This window comes from Anser anser (genome assembly GCF_964211835.1).
Source record: "Anser anser genome assembly, chromosome: 14".
Taxonomy (NCBI): domain Eukaryota; kingdom Metazoa; phylum Chordata; class Aves; order Anseriformes; family Anatidae; genus Anser; species Anser anser.
The window spans coordinates 15,989,000-16,010,950 of NC_139735.1; the positions used below are offsets into that span (position 1 = coordinate 15,989,000).

The following is a 21,951-nucleotide window of genomic DNA, read 5'->3' on the forward strand; positions in this document are numbered from 1 at the left end:
GGAATTTGGAAATGTGCTAAACACTGCAGTTGTCTGCTAAGTGACCATAATTGAAGTCCTGAGCACTTCAGGTTCCTGCCTAAAACCATAGGGTCTCTCACCTGTGCACAATCTGGAAGAGGTTCAGCAGTAATATAAATATCCTGCCTTGTATTTAGGGATGTGCTGTTCGTCCAGTCTGTGACCTACGGTCAGTCAGAGATGGAAGCCAAGCCAACAAGCCACTGCCTGAAAATCACGTGTTTTGCCATGACTAGGATGTTGAATTTCAACAAAAGGAGGAAGCCGAAATTAGGCCTTCCGCAGAAAACATAAAGATGCAGAGGTGCAGCAGCATTATTTATTGAAAATGAAAGCAAATCCATAATACGTAAAAGGACCAGGTACACCAAAGAACTGAACTTGGCTTTTCTCCCAACACTACCTTAACTGAAATTCTTCCCACGCACCCAATGCAACTATACTGTTTCAACACTTGTTCAGCAACTTGACACTTGCTTCAGCAACCAGCAAACAAAACACAAGCCACAGGTCCTGAAAGTAAGACAATGCTCAGCTCTAAACAAAACTCTTCTGCTGACCAATACCAAGTGCTCTTACTTGTCTTCTGCTTCAGCCACCCCATCCCACCCGCACAGCACACCAAGGCCTGGCAGGGGCTTTGAGTAACAGAAAGGTTACGTTCTGTCTTCTTACTGCTGCTATTCCAGTAGCAACCAGGGGAAGCCTTAGTGCTATGTAGCAAAGAAAAGACCTCAACCCCACTGTTAAAAAGCATTCAATTTAAATGATTAAAATCTTTTTCATGAAAACAAATTTTTGTGGTTTTTAATATATATTTTTTTTAGTTTAAGGAAGTACTTGTTTCCAGATTTTTCCTCATTCTTCTAATTGCCCTGTCTCTTAATTCTCTACTAGCACACAGTTTTCCTTCAGGAAAAGAAAAAAAAAAAAAGAAGAAAAAACAAAACAAAACACTGGTTGCCTACTTTGCTCATACTAAAATCATGGGACAGCTTATTTATCATGGGTCAAGTTCTGCTGCCCTTGATGTCCTTTCTTTACAATTACAGCTGAGAAAGGAAAAAAACAAAAAAACAAAAAAAACCAAAAGAGGGATTTTGTCCTGGTTGTAGGTTCTTGACCTCTCCCAGGCAGTACGAGGTACTTCTCCCACCGAGTCATGCTGTTTTTCTTCCTTGGAGATCTGCAAGCTACACCTGGCAACAGGACGTATAGTACCCAGTAAAATGTACCTGGATTTTTGACTGAGCCCTTCTTCATTAGCATCGTAGGGAGCAGCACTGCATTAGCAGACGAGGCTCTCGGACTCACAGGCTTTTATGCGCTCGTGCCCGGAGGGACAGAGCAAGAACAGCTGTGTCGGGCAGCAAACAGCCAGAAGCGCTAAGAACAGCCTTAAAAAGATTTCGCACGCACCTCGCTGGGAGAACACGTCCCAAAAACCGCCCGGAGGACGAAGCTGGGAGCCCGGAGCGGGAGGGCTGCCGCCGCCAGCTCACCTCTGCCTCCAGATGGCATCGTCGCTGCATCCTCGGCGCCCGGCAGGCCCGGCCTCATGCCGTTGTTGAAGGTGTGCCCGTCGGCGGGCTGGAGCTGCCAGTTGAGCCCGAGCAGGTGCATCGCTGCCGGAGACACAAAGGAGGGAGCAGTGAGGGCACGGCGCACGCGGACGGGTGCTGGGGGGAGGCTGCGGCGGGTTTCGGGCAAGCCGCGTTTGGAAACCGCCGGAAAGCCGCTTGGCCCTGAGGGATGCTAACGCACCAAAAAAAAAAAAGACAATAAAAATCAAAGCACCAAAGCAAACCCCGACGACTCACAGAAATGTGTTCTGTTCTCCACCCCGCTACCCCGGTTACCAGATCTTCCAAATCACTGAAACACAGGAGGAAAGCTGCTCACAATCCCAGGCACCAAGGCGGAGGTGAGCATTTTGTTCAGACTTGGGCAGCGTGTCCCACCTCTCCGATCTGCAAGCTTGGGAAATGCTCCTTGAAACAAAGCAGGCCTGCAAATACTAACCCAAGCTTAAATAACGTGTGATAAGTTATATATTGATTGTAAAATAAGCCTCAACCCTGAATATACTACTGGCATGCAATTATTTTGTGTTTATTACAACGTATTTAAACCAACAGATTCAATAGCTTTGGTCTTAATTTTGCAGATTACGCTTCCCTGACAAATCCAGGTCTCTGCCAGTCCTTTGCCATCGCGATTTGCTCGAATCCAGTGCATAAAACTCCAAGCTGGGGGCTTCCCTTGGGCTGCATGGCGCTGCAGCCTCCCACTGCCCACCAGCAGACCCCGGGTACGGCCACGGAGCCGCTCGAGATCACCGAGTGGGAGAGAGGCCCCGGCACCGCCTTGGCAAGGACATGAGTTATAGGCACGGTGGCAGGGGCTAATTGAGTAAGTCCTGTGCATAATGCATGAGACTTGACAGGTCTGAATCACTCAGCTGGCGGATTTATGTGCATCTTCACTTTGTATAAACAAGCTACCTGAATACATCTCCATACTTCCATCGTATTATCACTGTGGCATCCTCCCAACAGAGAGGAGTGGGGAAGGGAGGCCTGGAGAGACCACAGTGCTGTTTTTATTCACTTTATGGCCACCACCAGCACTTGTCCTGTTTACACAGCCTGCCCCTACCACAGGACATGGCATTTTCGGGGATACAGTACAGTGGTGTTAGAGCGGACACACTGCCAGTTTTGTTACCAACAATGTAATTATGGGGACCCTTAAAACTGTTCACTTCTGCAGTGTCAGATGCGCAGATCAGCACGTATTTTGCATCTCGTTACAAGCCATTGAGGAAGAGCTGGTGTGGGCACAAATGGATTGTCAGTGGCAACAGCCAACTGATCAGACACTCAGCGTCAGGGATAGGTAAAAAAAATGTTACTGCAGGAATTGCAATTCACAATGCTCGAGACATCATGCATTTAAGTTTACATACTTACTCTTAAAAATGAAGAAAACAAAAAGAAAGTGCCCCTACCACACAATCCATCTACCCCAACAGGAGAACCCCCTCAACACACAATCTACGCTGAGTTCAACATTTTTGGCAGAAGCAGCTGAGAAGCAAGACAGCTTTCCTAACGTCACCTGCCCTTATAGACCTACCTAAAGACCAAGCAGCTATCCAAGAACAGTAACTAAAATGAGGAGACAATGTGTGTGAAGAGGGCAGTTGCCAGATTAAGCATTCATGCTGAATTTGCAGTATTTTTTCTATTGGGAGGGACAATGGAAAACAAAGCATCTGACTTTCAATAAACCAAAACCAACCAACCAACCAAAAGTATGAACCGGAAAAGAATGTTTAGCTGAGTAACTACTCCAAATTTACTTCTAGGGAACATTTCAGAACTCCTGGAAAATAGACAAAAAGTTAAGTGGGATCAAATCTTTTACTCAATCACAACTCCTTTGCTTTGCCAAAATGAACATTTTAAAGGGTTTTCAGTCTAATCTCAAGCAATTAATTGTCTTTTCAGCATGGCAAAGCTCGAACAACAGGCAGGTCCCATGCTTTTGCAGGCTCTGCCTGTCAAGAGAGTGACGGCACTGGTGCAGCGGAGGCGAGGAGCGTGGCATCTTCGTGCTGCAGCAGCTCCCTGAGGCGCAGGTCAGCTGGGTGACTCTCTTAAGCAACAGGAATTTCAGAGCCCCCTGATGAAAATAAGTCATAGAGAAAGAGACTTTTGTGTTTTATACTCTGAGTGTGTCTATTCAAAGTTGCAATTATTTTTTTTATTGCAAGTGTAACCACAAACGTGGGCCATTTGCAGATATGAAGTTCTGTTGCTTCAGGTACGAACCATTCCTTACAACATGGAGATAAGGAAAACATAACCAACAGTCTGTTCAAGAGAATTATAGTTGCTAACTTATAATTACCAGGTAAATTTATACAAGGAATTAAGAAAGATGTTATTAACATGGTATTAAGACAAACTTTGATCCACCTGCTTCCAAGTATGCCACGATCTCATTAGGAGCTCCACCGCTCTGTGTTTTAATCATAGATGCACGTTAGGCAGGCGCAATTACAGCTCCTTCCTCACGGGGCAGGGATTTGCACGTCTGCTGCAGTTCCCTGCAGAGCCCAAGAAACACCGAGGACCCAGCACACAGCTCACCTACCCATCACTGGATCCACGGGCTTCCCCGTAAACAGGAGCATGGAAAGCACGCCCCAGGGGCCGGTTCATACCCCGAACAGCCAGCCCCGACAGCAGCCAAGCAGCTACAACAAGGAGCTACCTACTCTCTCCTGCTGCAGAATGGCGTGAGATGGTGAATTTCTATGATTAACCTTCTGCTCTGTTAATCAAACAAAACCGCCTCCAGCAAAGGAATAAGTGGAAGCCCATTTAATTAGAAAGACTGGGATCCACTCAGAACCCGAGTGCATGTGTATCAGAAGGAAAAATTGGGCTTGTGAATTTTGTTTCCATTTCCTATTGTAGTTTTGTATGTTTGCTTGCTGTTTCAGACTACAGCTAAGTAATCTGCGATGCTGTGACTTGGCCCTCATCCCTGACTCCACTCATTGTCAGGCCCTGACCCACCTTCTGCTACGCACGCTCCCCAGCCCAGTGTGTGGCTGGGTCCACGTGCTCAGAAACACCCCGAGGTCTGACGGTCGGGCTGACAGTCGGCACGGCTCCCAGATGCCCAGCAGATCATCAAGATGAGCACTGAGTCTCCCAAACAGCCCACTTAAACCTACTACAGGAGCCCCACGTTTGGCTTACAGATTAACCCGTAAGGGAAAAACACATCCCTCCAAATTTAAAATACAAGTGCCACTTCATGTTATGCATACCATACATTTATAAAATATATTTCGAAGAGCACTCATGTATGTTTAGCAGGTATATATCTCTAGCTGTTTGTTTTTTCCCTCAATGTTTAAGCACATGTTCCAATTTCTTACTTCGAATACCCGATTTTTAACCACGGAGTTTGTCCCAGTTTATCTGGTTCATTTAACACTAACACAAGTAACTCAGATTGAATCGTGCATTTATATTGTCCAACAATAAGACAATAGCAACATGTGAAATTAAACCATTGAGATTTAAGGTAAAAAACAGAAAAAAAATCAACCTCACCCCAGTAACACAGGCACCTACACTGAAAGCACCTAAAACTGGAAGCTAACCCTGCATGCCCATCGAGAACAAAAGCAGAGAACTACTTTATCACTAGAGGTGGTGGAGCTGTCAAGCACCAATCTAAGACTTACATAAGATAGAGGTTACCAGAGTGAATCACACATTATTTTAAGAAATCCCAAAAGGTACACAAATCCACAGAAAAATGTCAAAATTTGCATGAAAAACTTTCTTGAATGTTCTCTAAGACTCAGCAGTGGCTCAAATTCATCTTTCGTTCAATCTTCTCTCTCTCTCTGGCCACACACCAATACTCACTGCAGCCAGAGGTCAGCCTAATGGGCATTCTCCAGGCTCAGAAAGCTCTCTGTCCTCCCTCCGTGCTCTCCTGACTATCCCAGACCACGCGTTGTTGAAATGAGAGACTGGGTGTCTGCCAGTAGGCAGGACACAATCAGGTTCTGCACTTGGACCTTCACTCGGTGGGACTCCTGGAAAGGAGAAATACAGAGATCAGTGGTCACCGTGCTTCTGTTCCACCTGCATCTTCCCAGACAAGGACTGGGAGACAGGCACCACGGCCTTTGTTAGGAAATTCAGTATTCCCTCAGGGACTCCACAAGTTGGGAAGATTACAAAAGTGACCAGAAAGCAGAGTGTTTCCATGTATTAACTTTCCAACTTGCCATGCTTACTGAACAGCCCTCAAGCACCTCACCCTGAACTACTGCCTTCCAAAACGAACCCATCAACCTATATGACACTCCATCAGCATACATACAAGGCATGATATTTTGTTACCTGCAGCCTCTTCTCATGCGAAGAAGAAATTGGTCTACATCATGAACAACGTTAGAAAACGAGCACCAAAAGCACATTTGCTTTATGTAGGTTATTCTATCAGAGGGGAGTGGAAACACTAGAAGCTTCTTCTCTCACCAGTTAGGAGATGAACAATGAGGTAACTCGTTATTCCAGTATACTTAATTAGTCTTGAGCGACATCAGTGTGATTTCCAAATCAGGCCTAATGAATCACAGACACGATGAAACGAAAGGTTCCTAATCATTCTTAGCAGCATGTAATTTTATAGTGTATACGTTTAAAAAACTATCTGCACATCCATTTTTTGTTATATTACGGTGCATTAAAACACTCTACAGATTATATAGAATAAAAAATGGATGTGCAGACAGACATTTGTACACACATTATAGAGCACTAAAACCATATATGGGCCATGTAATTGCACAAAGTGAAATACACTTAGCATTTTACACTTCTTGGCACTTACAGATGGGTTACCCAGATAACTTGACAAGAATAAATGTATTCCAAAAAAAATAATAAAATAAAAATAAAAATAAAAAAAAAATAAAATAATAAAATAATGTTACTGCATGCATGAGTATCTTGAGGAGTGATTACCCTATAGGCTTACTACTCAAGGAATGCAGTAAATACCAGGCTACAGGTTCCACGAGCTGCCAAGAGAGCACAACTCCATCCTCCTCTATCCAAAGTGATCTTACAAACACCATCTCAGTAAAACCTGAAAATGTGTTGCCTCACTCTGTGACATAAGCAGAAGGCAACAGAGCCAGACTGTTACTTCTGCTTCTGCGCTCTTTGCAAGGACGGTGCTTGCTGTGTTCGAGGGGAAGGCGCAGTGCCTCCCTCTGTGCCGAAACGCCAGGCATGCTCGCTCTGCTCACCAGGGAGACACGGCAGGTACGGCGCCTTTCTGCAATCACAATGGAGAGCAAAGTTGACTTCAACAATCCTACACATAAGAAAGCAATCCTCAGGCATAATTTCACCCTCAGCATGTAAACCCTCTTAGACAATAAATTGTTTAGGATGGGGTTTTTGCTTTATGAAGCATTTCTAGCCCGAGAAGCATTTTATAAAAATACCGTAAAGGAGCTATGAATGGGTGCATTGTTATAATCAGCAGCAAAACGGCTGCTGGGATTTATTAATTGCTTTCTTTTGAATAAATGTTATTGAAGATGAAAAAGGAAATGGAAGAAGGGCTCTAAGATGCTTGTCACTGTGTTCATAAGGAAGAAATAGGGGGACTCAAAAAACACATTTTTTTTAAAATTGGCCACACACCCCCTCCAAGCTAACTCATTTCTTTCCTCACATACGTCAGTAAATTGAAAGGAATGAATTTTCAAAGCATAGCATGAAAGATATGCCCACAAATCCCATTAGTGGTAATGTGATTTGTCTGCTTATCTGCCATGCGGTGCTTTGAAAGTTCACTCCTCTATGTCCAACTTCAGCCCTTCTGCTTCCAAACACTTGAAAAGCTTACACGCGCTTGTGATTGCTTTTGGGGGTGGTGGCGAGGAACAGGAGAGGACGAAGACCTGGCTCCCAGCTCCAAGGCTGGCAAGAGGCAAGCAGAGCTCCAGACTGCGGGACAGCACTTGTACCTTGGCTGCTTCTTAGCTGCCCGCTCACCGCTCTGACTGGGACTGAGAAAGAACTTCCTTCAGGCTGACTTTTCTCTTTTCAGCCCTCTTTATTGAAATGTTTTGATTTCGTGCCACTTTCCAAGAGAACTTTTTTGTCACAAGAAGGATAGCAGCATTGCATGCTACCTTCAGAATCTGGAATCTCACAACAAAGACCTTAAAAGAGAAGCAGGGTACAGTGCACCATTCATTTATTCTCGTGACAGGCTTTAGATTGTAGAGAGCACAGAAAACTGGCACAAGATTAATCAGTTCCCAAGACTGTATAAAATGAACTTGCTTCTTATGGCAATTTTAAGAGCCGAGGCTGCAATCTTTTTGGTCTTGCATCTGAACTAGATGCTTGTAACTAATAAGAGAAGTGTTTATTTTTATTTACCTAATATAGCATCTTTCAGCCCGGAAGGTCCCAGATCACGTTACAGAATATCCCCTTCACCAGCATTGCCAAAACACTGCCACTGTTAAAAAGGGCTTAAAATAACAGAAAGGGGTGCTCGTGACAAAAACACAATGGAAACCCTCATTTTTCAGAGCAATTGTGAGCATTTAATGTTAATACAAAGCAAATTGAATCCAATTCTAATTTCACACCTAAAAGACACTGCTATCATGAATAAGGTACTCAGCTCATCTCTATTCTTCTTCCAAGAGAAGGAAGAACCTGGCTGAGACTCGAAACTGCCGTTTCAAGGAACACAGACCTACATATACTCTCTCAAATCACTGATGCATGCACTTACAAGAATTATAAAATACATCTTGAATAACTGCTTTACCTTTAATACTAACTGTAACTCCAAGGCATATCATGTCAAACATTTATTAGACTACTTTCATCTTTCAAAACTGCAACCGCCCTAATCTCTACAAACATGTTGAACAAGGTTCTCATAATCGAACTTGTCCAAAGCACTCAGACCTTGACTCAACCTCTGATTGTTATCCGTATTGATAAGAAAATAGTATTTAAGTTTATTATTCTTTTGCATGCATTAAATGAAATTGAAACGTGTAATTATGAGCAGCCAGATTTCTGTCCTCAGTACAAATATCACATCCCATCACAGACTATATTCTTCCCTCAATAGAAGTAATACAGAACAGACTGTTTATAGGACTGTAAAACATGGCATGAATGATAAAACTTAAGGTTTTAGTCTCTACATAAAATAATTCTTGGATTCAGAAGTTTATTACAAAGAAGAAAAAAATCAGAAGACAGAAAGCAAACATGATTTCTTCCCCCAAAGCTTCTCACTCATTTTCAACATTATAAACTGTTTACACTTCTTTCATGATACGCTTCAAAAGGAATTTATAAACATTGCCCAACTTGTATCTTGATATTAAGATAAAGGTTATAGATTATATTTAGCATCTAGGCAGAATTAGACTTTATATGTGCCTTGCAAAGCTGACATTATTAATGTATTTTGAATTACAAGTCCTACTGATTCAGAATAGAATCATGTATGAAAATTAAATATATAGTATTTATTTATTATATGTCTTATACAACCAGATGGGCTTTAACTACTTTTTTTTTTTTTTTAATCTAGAAACTTTTTAAAAAGAAGCAATTTGAAAATTGAATTTTAGTTAGAGCAGCCTTTGGACTCTTCTCACAGGGGCACCCCTACAGCCCCCCCACCTCCGCTACCACAACCTTGCCACGGAAGCCCAAAACAATTTTTGAGAAAGCTTGTTTTCCATTCCCCTTATGTGATTTCTATTAACCGTTTCCCATAATGGGTTTACTATAACTGAGATTATATTGTATTTTTAATCTTACACCTGTCTTATTCTTGGCAGATTTCCACACGTGAGGCTCGCTTACTTCTCCTTCACAGCACCCAGCAACGCAGGACTGGCCACCTGCCCTCCCGCATCCATGCCTTCTCAGCTGCAGTCTAGAAGTCTAGATCAGGCAAGAAAATGCAAGCTGCAAGTGAGGACAAGACTGCAGAGAGATCACACTAATATGGAAGTACATTAAAAAAAAAAAACAACAAAGAAATCAATGACAAATTTATATGGTGCTGGGATTTTAGTTTTAGATCACTTTGAACTGCAGCAATATACGTTTTGCAATCACCGTGTGGGTGGGTATTAATACAGGATTAGCTGCTGCATCACCGGAACATCCCATTTCACAATTTCAAGGGCCAATACAGCACCGAGGAGAAGCTTGCGTAACCATTTCAGTCCAGAGAAACAAACACGAGAGTGCAACAGTCTACATCAGTCCATGTCAAGCACTGTGCATAATGGCAGATAATTAAATGTAATTTGGCCACCTAAGTTCTGATTCATCTAGGGAACACCCTAATATACGTTTATATACTTAATTACATATTAGTGATTTTTATTACTTTTATCTTTTACACATGAAATTGACTTTTATAATACGAGTTTTTAAGAGGCTAGCTCAATTTGATCCTCTTCTTGATATAACAAAATCCACAGAAGAGACGATAAAAATCTGTGTTACAAATGGAGCTGCTGTCCACAACAGCAAAATGGAGCCAGCTTATTGTGCAGAGCATCCGATACACGATCATCTTAATGAAGCTTTGTGCCTTGCATACAAAGTGGCGAAGAAGCCAATTCCACAGCCCGAGGTCAGCAATGCAGAAGGCTCATCACCAGTCAGTTTAGAGCTGTTTAAAATCAAGGCCCATTGTAATCAAGGTCAAAACTGTCACTGACTTCAGGGGAGGGAGCTTTACTTTAAAACTCTTCTGTTTAAGTATCTCAGACTGCAAATATTGTAACCATGGCTGAAAAAATGGTGTTTTCTACAGGCAGCAGCAACGCAGCCCATAAAATATTTTATCCTCCTAAGTCAACAGTTTAAAGTGCACGGTGAATCGGACATGAGAGGTAAGGCGTTAGCAAATGCACTGCTGTATACAATTAATTAATGAATCAGAGAATAAAATACGAGCTAGATTAAACACCCGCAAAGACATCTGACCCCAATGATAAACTCAATTACATATACTTTATAAGGCATAACTGAATTATGTTAAATGAGCAATAAAATAAATTTTAATCTAAATGACAATATTACTTAACAGTACCAATTAAGTAACCAGGGCTTATCCTTCAAAAACAAGATCACTTATGATGCGAAGGGCAAAACGCAGGATGTAGTAGCTAGAACTACCCGTTAGCACTTAGCAGCTAGCACGCAAGTTCTACTTTTCTTTTTGTCTGTAACACTGGGATGGCCAGCAGCCAAACCAGGATTACCTATCTTTTTTCTTTGACTGAAGGAACAGTAAATTATATACTAAAACAAGCAAGCAAACAAACAAAAAAAAACCACCACCCTATCTTCAAAATCCATCTAGCACTTCAACCATACTTTTCACTATTAAATTTATTTTCCTTTTATTTTTCAGAATTTCCTTCATCTCAGAAGCAGGTATCAAAGCTGCTCCTCAATGACTTATAAGAAAAATGACAAGAAACTCTGCCGTGTCACTGTACCTGACAAGTTTCTGCAGCCTATTTACTTTCTTTCACAATACTTCTAATATTTAAGTACCCAGAAAGTGCTACAGTAGAGATTTTTTTCCTATTAGTTTCAATTTGAGGAAGATGCATTTGATTTTATGGTCTAATAGAGAAGATCTGCTTCTGTCTACTGCAAGTGGCTATCCATACTAATTAGTGAGAAATAAAATACACATGACCTTTATTTAGTAAGGATATGAACAGAAATTAAAATCAGGACACTACCAAACTTGTCCACAAATCTCTACAAATCTCACCTTCTAGAACGGCTTTAAAGAAATCTGTGGTAACACAGAGTTATTTCACCAATTTTCAATTTAAGTGTGATTTTGACATTTTAATGACTGCATTCTTTTAAAAATAAACAATGGTATTATATGAGTGTCATGTAAATGCAACTCAGGGTTGTCACCGGTTCATAAAGTTATTTCAGAAAAACTGTTGACATCCTATGTTTTTTGCAGCATTTACAAAAACTGCAGCTCTCAATCCATTCTTGAAAAGTAAGTATTTTAGCATTTGCATTCAAGTCCTCAGAGGTAAATTTTCCATTCATACACAGGGATTAACAGATTTCCATCCCTACACCGCATTACGGAATTTTATGCAAAAGCAGCTCGCCTTTGTAGAGGACCACAGGCCTCTGGGATGAAACAGTCCCTGGAGTACCGCATTGTTAGTGCTCAGGTTACAGAAAGCACCATGAAAAAACGGCTTTCACACTGCGCTTTCTGAAACGCGGTATTACCCAGTGCAGTAAGTAATGAAGCCGAAATGATCAGATATTGTTGGGAACAATACCGCCGGCTGCACCGTACCGGTGAGGTCTGGGAAGGAACACATTATGTTCTGCTGCATATTTCTGAGCCAGACCTACGAGGTTCTTTGAACCTTTACTAAACCAATTTTGTATTTGAAATATTTTCAGAACTTATCTCCCCCATTTTAGCACGTCAGACACAACACACTTGCTCGCTCCCGTCGGGAACAATGGGAGGGACTGAAAGAGCAGCGGCTAGGCACTCTCATTGAAAAAAACAGAGGATGCTGCAATAATTGTCCTGAGAGGCTAGACAGGAAACAAGACTCTAGGCTGACAGCTTAGCTCAGCGTGAACTCTCATTTTTCACATGGAGCTAATTAAAACCCAAAATTAGTTAAATATGGAAATGACACTTGCAAGCACTTTAGCTGAATTCTGGCAAAATCCCTCTAGAGTGCTGCGACACTACCTGCTGCTTCAAAACTCCCCAACTGAATTTCACAGTTAAAAGGCTGAGCAAAGGGAAAGTTATTACAGAGATTTCCAATTCAAAATGTGTCTGTAAAATTCCAAATTAAATTTCATGGTAGCCCTTTCAGTAACTAGGGACGTACTGTGCAGTCCAACGACACGGTGCTCAAGTTACGTCCCTGCATGCATTCTCTGATTATCTCACCTTTAGGCACTGTGCTGGTTGTGCCAGAACCGTGGAGCTCACAAGGACACCGGCACTACAATGCTACAGAGATAAGGCATGTACTGCTACACTGGTAGTTATTTGGAAAGCACGGATGCACAGTGCATAAAGGAATTGCTTTCACAGTTTAACAGCAGAAATCTCAGAAAACCAGAACCCAACAACCAAAATATTTTATGCCTCACGATTTTAATTTAAATTTGTGAGTGCTAAACAGATATGCGGAGAAGGGTCTATAGTGCAATAAATTACCCTGCATATATATATCAATGCTTTACAGGCAAGGTAATAATAGAAAGCATTTCTGCATATTTAAATGGGCATAAAGAACCAAGGGACTGGATATGCATAAAAGGTATGATGACTGACATTAGCTTTTTGACTAAAGCACCATGTGAATTCCATTTGAGTGCACGTGACTTGCCTAGCATGCATAAAAGCAAGGGTATTTGCCCAAGGGCAAATATGATTTCTGAATGCAATTTAACAAAACCCGCCCACAGAGCAGATCGTTTTGGATCCATACCAAGGCATTCGGGATAGCCAATCACTTTGAAAACAACTAGAGCATTTTGATTTTATTGTTTTTCCTACATTCCATCCCTTTACCCTTGAGGCAATCCCCTCCCACTGGCCTGCAGCCACTGTTGCACCAACAAATTTCTGTCTCGGAAAGCCAGCAAAAGATGCCACGTAGCATGAAAGCCACTGTTACTCCCAAGTCTCCTGGCAGGGGGTATCGCTGCACCCAGCCTGCCAAAACCTCTTCCCTGGCAGCTAGCTGTATAATCTGCGTATCACACCCAGGCTTTGCTAGTCCAGGGCCTTGAAACCATCTCAGCTTACCCAGCTGGAGGGGATCTGCTGCAGCTGCACCATCAGACCCTCTTATTTTATTGAATTTTGAATATGCTGTTTCAAAGCAATTCAAATGAATTCGCCCAAGGCCTCAGAACAGTAAAACTACTGATACCATCTGCAGCAGGCTTCCTAAATTTGAAGCATTTAAAAGCAGGTGACAGAATAGGAGCTTTCAATGTAAGGACTGACACTTCTGAAAAGCCTGCTAAACAAACTTGGTTATGCCCCATTCTGGCGAGGAGGTAACTGCATGGCTGCCAGCCCAGTTCTCACAATAGCACCAGCAATAATGGGAAGTTCCATTCTGAATTATTTTTTAATCATATATATTTTTCCAAGTTAAAAGGAAGCATTTATTTGATCACCGAGTTTCCTCTATTTTAGAGCATCTACGGGCGTGAAGATAAAGAGCAGAATACGATGAATGTGAGCTGTTATCAAGCAGATGAATTAAGAAATCCAGAAACCAATACCTCGCAGGTTGAGGCCTCCTTCAAGTCGGTGAAATTCCCATGAGGTCATTAAAACACAGGTTGCCCCAAAGGAGAACGTCTAAAGGCATGACTGCTCATAACACCCTTCCCCTTCAAGTGGTATTTTAAATAATATCAATTTCTTAATCATATTTGATATCCCTAACATCCTAGCAGATATCGAAATATATGTATACACATCATCATTTTAGTCCTGCAGGGACGCAAGGACTACAGTAAGACTGCAAGAATACAGTAAAGAGCTATGGCGTCATGACCCTGGTTTAGAATTCTGCTTCTACAAACCAGCAGAACCATAAATAGCCAAAAAGGACAGAATACAAACAAAACAAAGCAAAAAACTTGGTGCCCGGGGACACACGACACATGTAGCTACACTGCGTCTCCTATGGATTCTGCACTGCCAACATAACCCTGATCTGCCAGCTAGGAAACCACTAATGTTTCCCCATTCATAACGCCATACAATTCCTTATCCAGCAAGTGGAGGCAGAAGGTGAAATTCCCCACGCCCACAGCCCAATTAGGATAGCCTGATTGACGGGTACAAGCTTACAAACTCCTGGGACATACACCTGGCCGGCTGTCAGACCAGGAGCTGCAGCCCCTGCCAGAGGAAGCTAAGCGTGGCAGCCAAGTCCCTCGCAGCAGCCGTGTCGGGGTGGCTGCGCTCCCAGCCGGGTGCCTCGCACCGCTCCGAGCCGAGTCTGAGCGCTGGACAAAGGTTTCTGTTGTTTGGGAGCCTGTGTCTGCATGCACAACTCTGCCCGGGGTAATGATACGGCAGGTAACTAGCAGCTACTTCTCGTCTCGGGGATTTAACAGCACCCATATTAGTTGTAAGAGTGACTAGCGTATTTGGGGATCGGTGTTCTTAACAGGAGAAATTATTTCCATCATTTCTTCCCCCCTCATCCTACCTGAACACAACTATGGGAAACTACAGCTCAGTGAGGGGAGGTAGAGGCTGCAAGGAGGAAGCTGGGGAAGAGAACTGCCAGACAGCTTACTCTATCTGTTCAGCAAGCACAAAGTCAATGACTTATGCCTTTTAAAAAATCCCTAAAGAACTTACTAGAAAGAACAACTTATATTCCAATCAACTCGTGAATGTACGGAAGTGCCACACTTCAAATCTGCGATGAACGTTCACTCCCCAAAGTGCTTTATGCAATACTCAGCATGTGACACAAATGTGGCTAAGCACCCCTGGGACAAAACCCAAGGCATGCTTACAAAGGAGACATCCATGCAGACAACTGCTTTTGTCACTAACACTTCTGGGAAAGAATTTACTCAAGAAAAAATGAGTAGTGACTTAAAGGTGAGAAATCAAGACTGAGGATGTTCATCTTCAGGCACTTAATGGTATGTAATCATTCTCCTGTTCTTTTCCCTCCTCTTCCACTCAGAAGAAAATCCAATAAAGTTTAAAAACTTGCATCAAAGGGGAAAAAAAAAAAAAAGAGCCTGCAGCCTCCCTTTGCAGAGGGAGAAGACAGGAAGGAGCAAAGGGGACTGACAGAAATACATTATTATTTCCATAACCAATAGACCTTCTGCACTACAAGTAGTGTTAGCCTGGGAATTGTGTGCACCAAGCAGTCTTGCTAGAGCCATCTTTGCCCTTGTAGGAACTATTTCAGTGTTCATGCAGCACATGCAACAAAGCAATGTCATCCAAGTGACATAAAAAAGCCTTCACATGCAGAAAACAAAGGAGCAGAGATTATTCCCAAAGCCAGGGCCAATAAAAGGCTATAGGTTCCCAGAGGCTGCTGAGCCAGGTACCCCCTGAGAGCTCACAACCTCGTTCTTAGAGCCATGGGCAAGAACAAGACTCCTAAGATCATCCAGCCTCAGTCTGAACTGCCACCTCATACTGTATTTCTTTGTAAACCAAGCCCAACATCAGCCCTGAAGGGGCAGAAAGTCACTTTCTGGTCCTCAGTGGGAGCTGCACAGTTCTTGCCCTGTTGTGATTCTGGCTTCCTAGACAGTCTAGGCCATTACACAAATTATTTGAGTTGTAAAACTTGAGTCAAGGTCATTTGCAAATGCAAACCTTGAGTTCAATTATGTTTTACCAGTGGATGACACAATTACAAGTAAAAAAAAAAAAATACTCTTTATAACTCAACAGTCTTTTCCCCTTGGTTATCAATTTTTAAATACAGGGCAAGAAAAAATTATGCTTTTGAGAAAATTCTGAGCACATAAATGTCTCAGATCAATTCCACCATACAGACCAAAAAATGTTTCTTTTAATAGTGCAATTTGATGTAATTGGTCTTTTGATTTTTCTTAAGGTCCAGGAAATGCCAAACAGAAAAGTGCACATATTTCATTTCAAGATAAAGACCCAAATTCATCTTGTTCGTGTAAGCCAATTATTTTCAATGTAGTGATTTCAATGTGAAAAAGGAATAATGCAATCACAAATCAAGTTCATACAATTATTTATGACAATCCATCTTCAGCAAATCCTCAGATATAACACAGTGAACCACATGTAATATTTTATAGAATGTATTCAACAAAATTATTAAGTAAACTTACTCTCCTGCCTGTGTTTTAGCAACTTAGCAACCCTTAAAATATCAGAACATGGGGAAAAAGCCTATAAAACCTTATCCACAATAGAAGGTTTGAATTTTTAGAATAGCTGCACCAGCATTGACAGCCATAATTGTGAGAATAAATTTTGCAAAATAGGGCCATGCTGCATACATTTCACCTGTAGCTGCAACCAGTCCTTTAGGTATTTCCTAATTAGCCATATAATTTTCTAGAATATTCACTAGGTCTGTCATGTAAATTCAATGGCAAGGATATTATGGTTTCATTACGGAAGTTATTGAAACAAAAGTAACCCTGAATAATTTCAGTGTTCCGAGACCAGTGTCCCCGTGTGTCAAGGTGTCAGTAGCAGCACCCAATGTGAACGGGAGGGAACAACGTGCCCCATGGCCCTGCATCCTGGGCCTGACGTCCCTCACTGCACTGGTTTTATTCTCTGTGACCAACTAGAGCCAATGAAGTCCACAAATACATTACACCTTAACACGAATCAACTGGAAGAAAACCAAGAACAATGGAGGTTAACTGGAGCTCAGTAACTGCATGCAGAGCAGGGAAATGATATTTATTGCCTCAGGGAAAAATGCACTGGGACTGTATGAAAGCCTTGGGACCTCGTCCACACTAGCTTTAGTTATATCTAGATAAAATGGCAGTAAGTCCTTAGTATTTGCAATGAAAACTGATGTATACTAGTGTGACCCCTGCAGTTTTCCTGTGTAAGAACCAAGAAACAACTTTTACTCTCTGCTTAGGATGGGTCCCACAGCTGTCATCTCTGTGAGCTGTGGGGTACCTCTGGGCCAACAGGTCCGTGTCTGGCAGCGAGACCAAAGGAAGAAATCAGGGGATAAACTGGGCAGTCTTAACTCAGGATCATTCCCTCTGTAGCTTTTCATCAGCACCTTCTGCGTAATGTGGAGTTAATTTAAACCTTTGAACCCTGAGCTCCGGATTTTGAATATAAAAATTGTCCAGGAAAGCCTGACTCTTCACCCAGTTACAAACAGGGTGAGATGCTCTCTGCTGGACTTTCTGGGGCTGTTTATCTGTTGTGAGCAAAATAAATGTATTGTGAGGTGGGAACTGATGTGAACTGGCTTCCTTCTAGCACCAGGGTGCTGCCTGCCGCCCCGCCACACCGCAGACCTCGGCTGGGCCCACTCACAGGCCCTTGCACGCAGCCCCACGGCGCCAGCCTGAGGGCGGGCTCTCTGCCCAGCATGGGCCCCGTGATTGGCTGCCGCCTGCACAGCGCTTTCCCTGATTGGGCGCCCTGCCTGCCGAGGCCCGCAGCCTGGCCGGTTCCGGCCGGTTCCGGCCGCACTGCCTTCAGGCGGCTGCCATTAGCTCTGCCACGCTGCGTGTTCCTCTAGTGAGTTGAGTGGCACACTACTAAAGCAGCATTGTAACAAAAAACACTTACTGTAATGTGGCAGGCAGTGCCGGTGGTGCAGTACAGGTGAATGTCGATGCAGTAGACCTGTAAGAAGTTATTCTAGCAACAGCTCGTGTTACATGTGCTCGCTTTGGATTTGTCAGAAATACTGTCGTAGGCAGAAAAGAAAAGAAAAGAAAAGAAAAGAAAAGAAAAGAAAAGAAAAGAAAAGAAAAGAAAAGAAAAGAAAAAAGAAAAGAAAAGCAGTTCCCAGTCAGACACAGCATCTTCACTCGGGTGTACCTAAGGCACTGATGTCACAGGGACTGAGCTGACAAAAAGTCCGAAGACAGAGCCTAACAGGGCTGGTTTTCTTTCTTTTCTTCCCCCCAAAAAGACAAATATGAGTTTCTTGTTGCTGGAACTGTGTTCTGATGGCAGCCTTCATGTGGGCTGGAGATTTGGTGGTTGCCTACTGATAAGGGGGGAGTGAGAGAGATTTCCATCTTCATCATCTACCTTGTAAATTAATTGCCTTTTTGTTATTATTATTTCCCCTTTTGGAAGGTTTCTATATAATAAGGTAAATGAGGTGTTCCTTCATTCACACATTTTGGCATCTAGCTGACGTAAGATACTTGCTGTGACAAAAAATGACAGAAGACGTGGGGCCCAGGAAGAGGAGGACAGGACAGGAGGAAGGGAGGAAGAAAGGCTCGGGAGTCTTGTGTGAGTGCTGCACTGAGGAGGTGGCACACGAATGCTGTGGATTGAAGGCATACTGAATTTGTTAGTAGCACGACACGATGCGTACCAGTGCTGTGGCACCAGAATGCAAGCACTTGCTGAGCAATCTTGAAAGCAGTAAAGATGTACCCAGCTGTTTCAATTCATACACACCAACAAGAAAACTTGTACATTTCTATACTAATTCTGTAGATAAACAATATAAAGCTATCCAAAGAAAGTGAAAAAAAATCTAAGGAGTAAAACTTTGATTTTTTTTCCCCCTTGACCATTAATCTAGTTTTATGAATCTGTATGGTGGAAACACAAGTGACTTCATGCAGCTTTGCAACACCACTCCCAATTAATCTATATCAGGTTATAAGGATGGCATCACGATCTCGCTGTCAAGATCCAATTATTGACTGTCTTTTCCAAAAAACATTTAAAAATTTTAAAGTAACTTGAGAATGGTAGCAAACGGAGTTGTCAACAGTAAAAAGAAAAAGGTATTGGTAATATTCACTTATCCTTGTATTTTATCTTTCTTGTCTAAAGTCTTCTAATTATTTTCAGTAGTAATTTACAAATTATTTCCCTTGGAATCAGGCGCAAGATTCCTGCAGATTCTTAAATGAGAAAACACATTTCCACTGCTAACAGTAACACATACAAAACAGAACTAGTTCTACACGTGATAGCACTGAAAGGTGTGAAGTACCAGCTTTAGAAAATGGATGAGTAAATCTGAGGTGGGAAAGGACAGATTGCTGTGAAAGCAGACTAATTTTGAAAGCTTCACTAGTGTTTAGGATCTTCTCCCTCCAAAAGAAAATTAATCCAAATGCAGAAGTAACATGCTGCTCTTTTCCCTTGTTCCATAAAATTCTTTTCATCAAGCTTTACTGGAAATTGAATAAAACTTGTTTTCTTTCCCTCAGAAAAGAGCATTAGTATAAAATACTTAATTATCGCTATAGTTTCCATCACATTAGACTGTACTTGAACTAATTTTATTGTTTAAAGGGAACATCCTGCTAATAGAAGACACTAGACTGATAGCCCAGAACCTAATATTTGCCATTTACTCTCACCATAGGAGCAGCACTGAAAGATTTCCCAAGTGGTCCAGCTTCACTCCTGCTCTGAAGGAACTGCTCTTTATCAGTGTCTATTCTGGAAATATAACATACTCTAAATGTGATGTGAACATTTAGGATTCTTTGGAAAGGGAGCGTACTGAATTTTATATTATTCCAACACTTGGTGAAGAGCTAGTTAGTTACATTACCCACAGACACAAATGTTAACACACACAGATCTCTCCTCCCAAACTGCCTAAAAACAGGCATGAATTGTCTATCATGCTTTGCTACCTTAATATACCTGAATTGTCTACCATACTTTACCGACTAGCACCATGGTTTCTTTCGGAAACCCAGTGCTATTCTTTTTGTTCTAGTTATTACAGTCTATTTAAATACCACAGAGCCTGATACTACTCTAAAAAAGGACACTCAAAACCAGCAGCCCCAAGATCCTTTTTTCACAGCAGTGTAAAATACATACATTACTGAAACTCAATTTAGTCATCTGGGATGTAGGAATAACAACAGTTACTTTCCCCACAGTAAAGTAAGCACTTAGAAGCTAAATTAAAATTAAATACTAGTGGTCTGTGTTCTAAAAAACAGTGAATCATAGCCTTAACTTGAATAACTTTAAAAAAAAAAAAATCTTGCTGAATTTGAATATGCAATGTTATGGAGCCAGAAATAAAACTTTTGTCTTTCAATTTCTCTTTTCGATTCTTTCAACTGGCATTATTTACCAAAAGCTAATTTAGCCTATTTGAAGTAAAATCAAAAAATCATTTTTTTTTGGCTCCTCTGCACTAGAATTAATCAGAAGCAGCATGATTCCGTGTTTAATTTCAATCACAGCAGCTATTGCTTTGCAAATAAATAAAACTTACGAATTTTTTATTGTTCCTAAATAAGATGCTCACTTTTTCTTAAGGAAAATAAAATTTAGAATAATGGTGCTTACATGAACTTTTGTTTAATTGTGAGAGTACCACAGAATATGTTTTCCCTTAAAATCCAAGTGTGTAATTAAAACTGCATTTTGTTGGAAGACACCAGCAATATCTGGGTCAGCTAGATGTCCAAACAGTCAAGAATTAAATTGCCAATATGGAAAAACAATTAGAAAAAAATAAAGAAAAAGAGACGATTAAAAGAAAACTACCAACCCCAACATCAACTACAGAGCTAAAATTATCAAATGCTATGAGGTCATATGTGGAATTCCTTTTGTGGATTTGGAACTTCGTTATTTCAGTTTAAGTAAAGAAAAAGCTGGTTATAGATTTTCTAGCTGGATTTACTAAAGCAATAGCAGAATTTAGCCCCATCTGTTGCTCCTTGGCTAGGACACTGGTACTATTTGTTTTCCTAGCATGGCATCCCACCCAATTTTTGATCTGCAACCTCATACAACAGATTGATGGTGCCAGAGAGACCCTGTGAAGTGGTGTGTGCTCCACTGCCAAGGGCGGGGAAGAAATGGATTGTCAAATCCAGGTGAACTAACTTTAAGAGAGGAGGAGGTGAAAAATCTGTGCTGCCTCCTCCCCTCACCACATGCTTGCAGAAGACTGAATCCAACCTTCAACCAGCAAAACAAAATTTTGCTTTAAAGCTTTAGATGTGCTTAGAGTATTTGAGTATTTCCAGCAGTTTTTCCCCATAACTCATCAGCAAAATGCTGCTCTACCCAAAGTAGCTGAAATGTGAGGTGTCCTACCTCAGGCTCGTTTGCAGACAGCCTTGAAGCTGGTATTCAGGAATTGGGAAATGTTCGATTCCTGAAATCAAGAACGCTGGCTTCCAAACGGCACGTTCTCAAATGCATACCGAGTCACGGCAATGCAAATTCCTGTTTCAATTCTATTTCAATTTACCTGTCGTGTATCTCCTATTCCAGGAGTTTCAAGCAAATGTCAAGCAAATTGCGCTGTGTTTAAAAGCTTTTTCCTGTTCTGGCTGTTTACAGTTTTCTTCTGGTAAATATGGAAGGAAAAGATGAGTGATTTATGAATGCTCACTTTAAAAAGTCAAACAACATATTAAAGCAATACTTCATAGCACAGTGAAATAGAGTTAAGCAGATGGTTTTCACAGTGGTTTTATAGAAACAACATGCAGAGAGTTTTGACAGGAAAAAACCCTACAGATGAAGAAAACTGTTTCTATTAAATGCTGTTAAACCTTTATTTGT

At 41.7% G+C, this 21,951-nt stretch overlaps 1 protein-coding gene and 1 long non-coding RNA gene across 49 annotated transcripts in view; one reads left to right on the forward strand and one right to left on the reverse strand.

Annotated features, from left to right (window-relative positions):
• Positions 1-21,951, forward strand: part of LOC310881741 — a 488,814-nt gene that overhangs the window by 190,404 nt on the left and 276,459 nt on the right. The window lies entirely within an intron of this gene.
• Positions 1-21,951, reverse strand: part of TENM2 (teneurin transmembrane protein 2) — a 1,465,234-nt gene that overhangs the window by 123,250 nt on the left and 1,320,033 nt on the right. For 47 of the 48 annotated variants that reach the window (XM_083799339.1, XM_083799310.1, XM_083799353.1 and 44 more), the window contains one exon: positions 1,524-1,646. In XM_083799339.1, the coding sequence (XP_083655465.1) occupies positions 1,524-1,646 (123 nt within the window). Of the gene's footprint in view, positions 1-1,256; positions 1,399-1,523; positions 1,647-21,951 lie in introns of those variants that run through there. The other variant, XM_083799348.1, reaches the window with a different exon arrangement.